Source organism: Limulus polyphemus, unplaced genomic scaffold, assembly GCF_000517525.1.
Source record: "Limulus polyphemus unplaced genomic scaffold, Limulus_polyphemus-2.1.2 Scaffold1897, whole genome shotgun sequence".
Classification (NCBI taxonomy): Eukaryota; Metazoa; Arthropoda; class Merostomata; order Xiphosura; family Limulidae; genus Limulus; species Limulus polyphemus.
The window spans coordinates 60,422-71,001 of NW_013667507.1; the positions used below are offsets into that span (position 1 = coordinate 60,422).

Sequence of the window (10,580 nt, forward strand, 5' to 3'; positions counted from 1 at the left end):
TAAGACTAGAGGGAAGGTAGCTAGTCATCACCACCCACCGCCAACTCATCGGCTACTCTTTTAAACGAATAATGGGATTGACCGTCACATTACAAAGCCACCACGGCTGAAAGGGCGAGCATATTTGGTGGGATGGGGATTCGAAACCGCGACTCGCAGATTGCGAGTCGAGCACCCTAACCACCTGGCCATGCCGAGCCTTAACGGGAAGGAGATAACATGTTTAAACTGCTGTTCATTGAATATGAAGTATCATGCTCTATAGAACAACGTATTATATACACTATTATGATAATAAAAACGAATTGTCGGTTGGTCAGTCTGGTCAGTTGGTCACGCTCGATTTCTCCGAATTTCGTGAGTTACATGAGTCTAATTTCACCTATAATACTTCCTCTTTTGATTGCCCGTTCCCATTTTAGTTGAATTCAATCGCTAACGTAGGCGTAAACAGCTCATAAATGTCGGCACTTTTTCAGCTATATAAAAGCAGACATCAGTCTAATTCAAACAGTAATTGATCACAACATGTATGCAATTATAATTGGCGACCTCAATTGAAACATCATGAATTTAACTGCCGGAAAACAAGCCATAGTGATAATATTCTACATATATTTTGTCGAAAATAACGATCTATTAGTCATTAATGATAACACGCCAACTCACACACTTTACAACGGCTCACACGACATTCTAGACCTAGTAATCATCTCACAATCGCTCGTTCCATATATATGTTCCCCAGTGGGACAGCGGTAAGTCTTCGGATTTACAATGCTAAAATCAGGAGTTCGATTCCCCTCAGTAGACACAGCAGATAGTCCGATGTGGCTGTGCTATAAGAAAATATATAAACAATTTTAAGGTATTAGAACACATCGGGAGCAATCACAACCCCATTTCATTTAATGCAAACAGGGAAAATTTAGGACTAATCACGGACTTACTTCTGCCTAATATTTAAAAACCCAGCCAATAGTTGTCTTCGCTGCAGAAAAGCTTTAGGAAATACCGTTCTAACCCATCTTTTATCTTTGTTTGTAATTAAGCACAAAGCTAAGCAATGGGCTATCTGTGTTCTGCCCACCACGGGTATCGAAACCCGAATTCTAGCGTTGTAAGTCCGCAGATATACCACTGTGCCACTTGGGGGCGTTTTAATCCCACACAAAATTCTAAACATTAATAGCTAGCAGTTAACACCACAAATTCATAACCTCATAAAAACAGAAGGGCGATTTGGTAGAGCGTTTATACAAACAAGGGGCACAAACCGTAATCAATAACACAAACAACAATATTAAAAAGAAAACTGGCAACGCTTTTGTCAATCAGTAGACAATAACAAACAAGATCCAGCTTTTTTGGACTCTCAAACAAATTAAACCATAAAATATAATGATACCGTAGCAAATTCAGACGAGGACAACATTAAACTATTTAGTGATTATTTTACGACAGTCTTCACCACACTCAATACCAACATTTTCAATCACGATCAAAGTAAATAATTATGTGCAGGAAAACAGCAACACGTTCACTCCCACATTCCCTGTTCAACTGAACACAGTAATCCTTCTCACCGATATAAACATCTCAAGACCTTTTACTAAAGCTGAAATCAAATTCACATTAAGAAATGAAAAAACCTCAGAAACATTATTTTAATGAAACGCATCTGACCCACTCATTACACATCTCACAACCCTTTTTAATCTATCTTTAAAATCAGATTATCTCCCAAAAGCATGAAAATCCGCTATCATAAGCATCATCCCTAATAAAGTAACGATCCCAGTAATCCAAATAACTATAGCTTGTTAAATTGCATAGACAATCTAATGGAAAAAATAATAACCACAAGACTACTTTTCCATCTCGAATCAAACAAGCTCCTTTTTGAGATACAAAACACGTCACGTAAACAACTTCAAACAATAAATCATTTAGAAAGATTAACGGAATCCATTCATAAAGGTTTCAACCGTAACCAAGCAACAATCGGTGTTTTTCTAGATGTCAAAAAACCTTTCGATGCCCTCTGGCATAACGGCCTCAGATATAAGTTATGCAATTACAATGTACCTATTTCACTAACCGCGAGAGTAAAAATTAATAATAACATTTCACCCTCATTTCCACTACAAGATGGAGTTCCCCAAAGCTCAGTTTTTAAGTCCTTTACTGTACATTTCATCTGCCAACGACATAAACTTTCCGATACATTCCGAAACGCAATCCTCACAATACGTCACGTGATCCACTATTGGCAGCAAACAGAATACAAGCTACTCTCGACCACATAGTCACATGGTGCAACACCTGGTGTTGTCCTGTTAAAACCTACTTGAAGCACAAGCCATTATCTTCCATCGCAGGTTAAAACAAATGAAAAAAGTTAGTACACTTAAGTTTAATCTTTATGAGACACAAATAAAATTCAAGAAGGAAATCAAATTTATTGGATTATCCTTTAACGAAAAGCTAACATGGAACACACATTTCGCAGAAATCATGATTAAAGCAAAACAGCGAATCAGCTATCTCAAAAAGATTAGCGGTTACGCCAAACGCTGCAGCGCCAGTACTATAATGTTAATATATAACGCTCACATTAGACCAGTTCTCGAATACGAATGCCCTGTCACGTGTCACATGCCGGAACATATGTATACAAAATTAAAATCAACCCAATTAAAAGCAATACGCTTAGCCAATCGTCTTCCAGTTTACACCTCTGGCACATAAAGTAAGTCAACTACAATCCGAACGCGCTTCACTATCGTCGTTAATAAATACTACGACAAGTCCAAAAATAGAAATAACCTTCATACGAAATTCACCAAAATCGCAGAAATACCAGCCTCATGGAACAACTTACTTAACAAAAACAAACAAAGCTCACTTCAACAACCACCTTGAGGGTTTTGCCTTGTCCTTCTCGACCTTCAGGTTACTGACCAGAACGAACAATGGACTACAAGTGTATTTGTATATGTGTTACATATAAATGTGGAATTGTTTTATATAACGTGTTGAAATTGTTAGAGTTTGTCAATCTTATGTCTTTTATTGAATAATACCTATTATTACCTGATTTGAAATTGTAATTTTTATTTACAGAATGTTTTCTGTTATGTGTAAGTATCATTAACAAGCGATAAACTATGGTTCTAAGGCGGGGTGCGTCGGCCATCTAGGGTGGGGGTTAGCTGTCTGGTGTCTTTGCTCGTGATCCGTTAACCTCATATATCAAACCTAAAGCTTCAATGCCATCTCACCACAACAACAAGAAAGCAAATGCACTTCCTGTCTTCTTCACCTCCTCTTGAATACGACACGTCATGTAAGCGTTACCAAAATTCCACAGAAGTCATAGCTCATTCTCTGAACGTTAACTACCACAATCTCTAAAACAATCAACAAGTCAAGAAAGGGCCAAAGGGAAATGACTTTAATTTCTGACCATCCTTGGGTTATTAAACCTCAACACCTACCACAATTGCATTAATTCCCAAGACCAGATCAGGCATGGCGTTATGTGTGTGACACCACATCATCCACATTATGACGTCAAGCTAGGTAGCGTCTGGGGTGCTTCTCGTGGTATGGACTAGATCCACTGGTCATAGCAGATGGATTGATGAATGTTGAGTGCTACATTCATGTTCTGAATAATTTTGTGTGGCCTACAATGTGGCAATTTTACCGGCCCTTACACCTTCCAACATGATAATGCTTCATGTCATAAAGCAAAGATTGTGAACGCTTGGTTTGAAGAGAATAACATCGGAACATTGAAGTGGCCAGCACAGAGCCCCGACCTCAACCCGATAGAATATCTTTGGGATGAATTGGAACGCAGAATAAGGGCAAGACCAAGACAAACCTCTTCAGTAGTGGAGATTACCAATGCTTTAAAGGAGGAGTGGAGTACAACACCATCAGCTTTTTACCAGATATTAGTAGGCAGTCTTTTATTATGTATTGAAGCAGTCATTAAGGCCAACACGCTATTAATTTCCTGGAATAAAAGGCATGTTATATTCATAATTACCCGTGTCCCATGACTTTTGGTAGGATAGTGTGTATATATATATATATATATAACACTTTAATATTACTAATATGTATGTGAACAATGTCAAGGTCTGATATTTCGAATTTTAGTTACAGATAAAATGCATCTGAAATCTAAACTAGCTTTTAGCTAAGTCAAACAATTACATGAATCTAACCCCTACCTTCACTAGTTTTTAGTAAGTCAAACGATTACATGAATCTAACCCCCCTACCTTCACTAGCTTTTAGCTAAGTCAAACGATTACATTTTATACTATTAGAAATCTATTTGCTGGTTCTATAACACGAATCTCTTTGTGAACGAGCAAGCGACCTCTTACTCATAGGTTCTGCTCATCATGGGTCTTTGCTAAGATCTTAAACCAATCGAAACGAATAACAAAGTCGTATTTTCCTAGGACTTGTTTAAGTTCATTCGAATTAATTAAGAGCGGAACTTAAGAGTGGCATATTATTTTATTCGCGTTAATGATTTGATTTAGTTGGCCCAATATAGCCTTGCGGATAGCAAGGACAAGAAAATTTATAAACTACATTCGATGACTTTAAAACGGGAATACTGTTTTAAATCTTAAAAATTAATTTAAGCGACAATTAGGTTTAAACACACAATTCAACTTTACCTACGGATGCATTCTTCGAATGACCATCATCAATTTATTTTCAATGATTAGAGAATCTCTACTCCTGTATGGTAACCTAATTAGAAGAGAATCTCTACTGTGTAGAGATTCTCTTCTAATTAGGTTACCATACAACAGTAGAGATTCTCTTCTAATTAGGTTACCATACATCCTGTATGGTAACCTAATTAGAAGATAATATTTAAGCACATTAACTATATGTGGTGTACTAACACTTTACCTATTTACATAATTACGAAGTATTCTATCAGTGATAAATAATGAAAAGTCATTTTAATACAAGGATTCTTTGATTTTATTAAATTCTTTATTCAAAACCTCATATTTTATATACATAATGAAATAATATTCTAACTAATTTTTTTGTAAAAAATGTTTGGAATAAAACTTGTAAAGTTAAGGTAGGAGCCAGTAAATGTTATATTTTTGTGGTACACTTTACGCGGGAAATTATATTTATTATTGCTAATTAAAGTTTCCCAAATCTGAAAGTTTAGGTTATTTCTGAAGTCAACAGCGAACTTTATATTATTATGTCTACTGTTCTAATATTGAAGAAACTGGGATCTGCCTAACATCTGCCACACGAACCAGCCAAGCATCTTTTAGTACGGAGCCTAGGATAGTTAACATGGGAGTCATTCCGGAAACCGATGAATTTAGGGTTATTTCGATCACCACAACTTCTAAAATTAAAAAGCAACAACAAACAAAATGCAGCAACAACAACAACAAAAAAAAACAATAACTAAATATTAATGAAAATATGACATGATGAAATCTATATAGATTTTACTATGGTGGTACCATACTGGGCATTATACCATCCGACTTATATTTACTTTTCATTGCAGAAATGTCATTTTCAATTTGGGAATCGCTTGGAAAATCATCTTGTAATGCATCGTGCATCTGCTTCAACTTCAACATTTCATCTTTGGGCTTTACTGTGCCTTTAGTTTCGCACAATATTGAAACTAATCCCTCTTTTTGAAGATAACCATGCTATTGTGGCCATTGTTTTATGTTTCGCTCTTAATGTAGTAATTAATTAACGATTCTCCGATTTAGCTTGTATGTTAAATCGATTGGGATATCTTCGAATAAGTTCTATTCTCATCCGACCTGGATCTATGGTTTAGCCTAATCGCTACACTTAAACCATCACATTCATAACCACATCTAAAACATATCAAGCATGTTTTCTTGTTAATCTTTATATTTTATATTTACAAGTTAACTTCTCCATGTTGGCTCACATGGTCTTGGGTCAGGTCACGGGTCTGGCCTAGCGACCTAGACCTCAAAAATAGGGCCAAATGATTTCTGTTTGCCTAATCAAAACAACCCTAACCTTTCCGGAATGATTATTTTTTTATCTACATCAAGATGCCGAGATGGCTTGTGTAACAAATGTTAAAGATGGTAAATATATCATCCACGTCCCTCTCAGATAGTGGGGTAGTTTAAACTGTTTTAGGCAATTTTCTTACCATTAGTTTCAGAATATTACAAAAATAGATTGGCCAAAGAAGGCGCCAATCTCGAATCCAGAGCAACACCATCGATCTGATCATAAATCTTGCCATTTAGAAGAAAAATATTTTATTGTGAAAGTTTATTAATTTCAGAAAAACTGATTTAGGAATGATAATATTATTGGAAGTATCGTTGTAAATCAGATCAACACTTTGCTGTATGATATCTTCTAAAAGATATATTTGTAATGTTACATATGACAATTTCAAATAGTCTAAAACTGAGTTAAATGATAATTTAAATTTAGTAGTTAAATATTTGCCGATATATCTCCAATTTATGATATTTGCCAACAAGATTCATACACACAGTTTTCCTTTTTAATCCAAATATGTTTTAATATACAAGCAACAGTACAATTTACAATAACAGTTATTACAAATAGTTATTACGAACAATGATTTATATACAAAAGTTTCACAAACTTACAAGCAATATAAAGTCTTCTTTCTAGTCTGTAACTTCCTTGATATCTTTTCGAGGGTTGACGATGAGGGAGTTAATTTCGAGTTGAGGTAGGTATAATTCACTTAACAGTGAGCTAGCTAGCCCTGTAGTTCTCGCTGATCACACACCGATTAGAGGTTGAGTTTCCACCGATGATGTTAGGTAATGTTTTCGTAAAAGTACTAAAGTCTGATGTGAATCCACTGAAGTTAAATGGTTTGTAATGTTCGAAATTTATAAATATTCCTGGTCATATATGTTATGTTTCCCGATTAATTAGCGTTACAACAATCACAGTTATAGCTTGCGAAGCTTATAGCACACCAACTATAGCAAACCAAGAACAGGTACTGTTTTCTGGCGCGTCGCATTGATTATATTTATACGCGTGTGGAGAGTTTCTCGAAAATTCAGATTATGCAACAATACAAAGCTACACTAGCGTTTACGTACACACATATATATTGTTGATTCTTACACTCGAGAATCTTCTACAACTTTAGATAATATGCGGGAGTTTCGAAATACATTTTTAACAGTATAATTTATGTGAATTTTTAAATATAAATCAAATTTAAACAAACATCAATATTAAAATAAATATAGAATAATAAATCCGTCACACTAAATAAATATTCTACATCATTTCACTGTTGTATTTCATTAGAAAATTTAAAACATTCTTTTAAAGTGTATTCATTAGTGGTGAAACTCTTCAAAAAACACATAAAGCGAGGATATAAGTTTCGATGATAGAAACTAGAGGTTCTGAAGGACATCCTTCTTTGTGAATTTTAGATAGTTTATAAAAAAATTCTTGGATGGTTGATTACATGATGGTCCAATGTTCAGATATTATTTTTCGTTCAGAATAGTATCTTTCTTCAGTTCAATAATGAACAAATATAATATTGAATAGTAGTATAGCTTTGAATGGTTTCAATAATTTCAACTGTGAATATAAATATTATCTTAATTTAAGTACAGAAGAATTTACAGGAACCTAAGTGAAAATGACGGTATTGTCACTTCAAATTCTGACAAAGGAAACAGGATCGTAATTCTAGATAAAGATTGATGCTCAACGAAAGCTAAGTATATTTTAAGTGATTCTATGAAATTTGTGAAATTACATCATGATCCAACTGATACAAGGGAAACTCAACTACTAACATACGTATTGAAGCTTAAAGTATAGTGATAAATATATTTATATAAACAAGCAATTCTAAGGTATACATACATACATATATATATATATACCTAAAATTCGTTTAAAACTGTGCATACACACACATATATATATATATACATACTAACAATGCCAAGAGCATTAAAATTTAAAATTGAATTGTTGTTTCATTCAAGCCGCTTCAGAATCTGGTTCCGTAGTAAAGGAATTACAGAAGAACTCTATTAAGATAGTGACGAACTCACTGACGTTCCGTTCTCTTGGAGAACTTCAATATGGAGTCACAAACCTGGAGAAAACCATCGAGTGTTTATCTGGAGACTCTAAACAAATCTTTATCTTCACTCTGTGTTTCAATGTTGCTAGACTTCTACCTCAAGTGAGAATGTTAACAGTTCACTTATCTTAAGCACAGGGAAATGTTTCTGTTTTGATTAATTAACCCATAAATGATGTGTTTTGGTAGTGCTTACTAATGATCAAAATTAAATATTTCTCCTACTTAAGCAATAAAATTGTAATCTTCATTTTCAGGATCTTTGTATGATTATTATTAAGCATAAAGCTACACAAAGGGCTATTTGTGCTCTGTCAACCACGACTATAGAAACCGTTCTAGCGTATTAAGTTCTCAGACATACCTCTGTGCCACTGGGGGGGGGGGGGTAGCAAAAAAGCCCTTAAGTATAACAAAGTCCGATTACTGCTTAAACATGTAAAACATGATAATGTTACTCCTATATCTAAAGAAAGGGATTAGTGATTGATTTGTAATCTTGACCTGTTAAATATTGGCTTCAAGATTCTAGCCAAATTTTGGCTTCGACCGTGATTTATATTATTGTTTTAGTTAGGTCATGTTGTAGATGTTCCATTAACTATAACATTTGTTGCTTAAGTAGGATTAAAAGGCTTTTGATCACGTTGAACATTCTCGTCTCTTTAATGTATTATGAAGTTAACATTCTCAGACGTGTCTTGATACTGCTTTAATATTATCACACTTCAGTCACCACAGTTGTTAGATATTTTGTATGGATCTAGAGTAAAATTAATTAGTAACGGCTAGAAACGTGATTTGGGAGAAATAGTGTTTATGCAGACCATCTCTCTATCACTGTTTGTCTGGTTAAGATTTGGTTATTGCTTTATACAATGGTTCTGGTATTGTATTCTCAGTTCAATTAGGATGAGACAGTAGGTAAGGTTTCACGTATTTCTACATCGTAGCGTTATTATAATTTATCACTTCTTCGTAGGTCGTTAATTGTTCTATTACATCTATTGTGTAATATTCTTAGTTTATATCCTTACCTAATGTTATTACATCTGTTGTGTGGTATCCCTAGTTGATATCCTTATCTAATGTTATTACATCTGTTGTGTTGTATCCTCAGTTTATATCCTTATCCAATGTTATTACATCTGTTGTGTGGTATCCTTGGTTTATATCCTTACCTAATGTTATCACATCTGTTGTGTGGTATCCTTGGTTTATATCCTTACCTAATGTTATCACATCTGTTGTGTGATATTCTTAGTTTATATCCTTACCTAATGTTATTTCATATGTTGTGTGGTATCCTTACAGATTCTATTATTGCGTCGCGGTTTCGGCGTGACATTTTGAATTTGTTTGGAATGAGTATCCATAAAATAACATATGAAGTATTAACCAAACGTTTGGTGATGTTGACCTTGTTTCATTCTTGTTTGTTCAAATCTTCTGAAGAGAAGGTGGAGGTCCTTACACATTTTATTTGAGTTATGAGGTGTTTGCATAAAAGTATGGCACGAATGGTTTAGGTTTTCAGTTTTTGTATTGTTTATTAGAGACTAAATATTTCGGTTTTTTCTTACTATTTTCTGGTTTGGATTTGTTTATTCGATGGTGTATTTATTGTTCATATTATAAGGGGTATTGAAGCACACTGAGTAAGTATAGCGTATAGCAGTTTAGATTATAAAGTAAATTATAATTTTATGCTCGGTGTACAGAGATTTCAAGTTTTTAAGTAAAATTTATGTAAAGTTACTTTTCTGTACATTATCATTAACTTTTGCGTGTATTCATTCAGCTAACTTTTTTTGTGTCCACTAGGTTGATAAGATTTACCGAAGTTTTCCGTGGGTAAGATGGGTTCTGTTAACTACAGGGCAGAAACAAATGTCTGATTATACACTATTTCAAGAATATCCTTTTTCATCCTGCAAAATTGCCATGCCCTATGAGGCTATGACTGGTTGTAGCTCAGTAAGTACCCAAGTTAGAATCACATTCTTATCAATGACATAATATAAATCTGAATAATAAACAAGCCATCTTTATAAAGTTTTAAAAAGAAACAGACTGCCACAATGGAGTTAAACATTATAATAGGGATATAATATACTAAAACAATTCGCATAAGTAGTTAGTTACTTTTATATTTTATTAGATTCATAATGTGGTAAGAACAACTCGCATGATAATAAATTGTGCTACCCTATTTATTTTTAAAGGAACTTGGATAATTATAGTATAAGTTGTTTTGGTTTTTCTATAAGTTTTTTAACTCTTCTGTGAGCAGCTCTGTTATGGATACTTAAAGTATAAGTTGTTTTGGTTTTTCTATAAGTTTTTTAACTCTTCTGTGAGCAGCTCTGTTATGGATACTTAAAGTATAAGTTGT

At 34.1% G+C, this 10,580-nt stretch overlaps 1 protein-coding gene across 1 annotated transcript in view; it reads left to right on the forward strand.

Moving 5' to 3' along the window:
• The window catches only part of LOC111087223, a 20,726-nt gene that overhangs the window by 1,196 nt on the left and 8,950 nt on the right, over window positions 1–10,580 (forward strand). Inside the window, exons 2-3 of the mRNA XM_022393159.1 lie at window positions 8,085–8,287; window positions 10,010–10,162. Coding sequence (XP_022248867.1) covers window positions 8,085–8,287; window positions 10,010–10,162 — 356 coding nt within the window. The remainder of the gene's footprint in view (window positions 1–8,084; window positions 8,288–10,009; window positions 10,163–10,580) is intronic.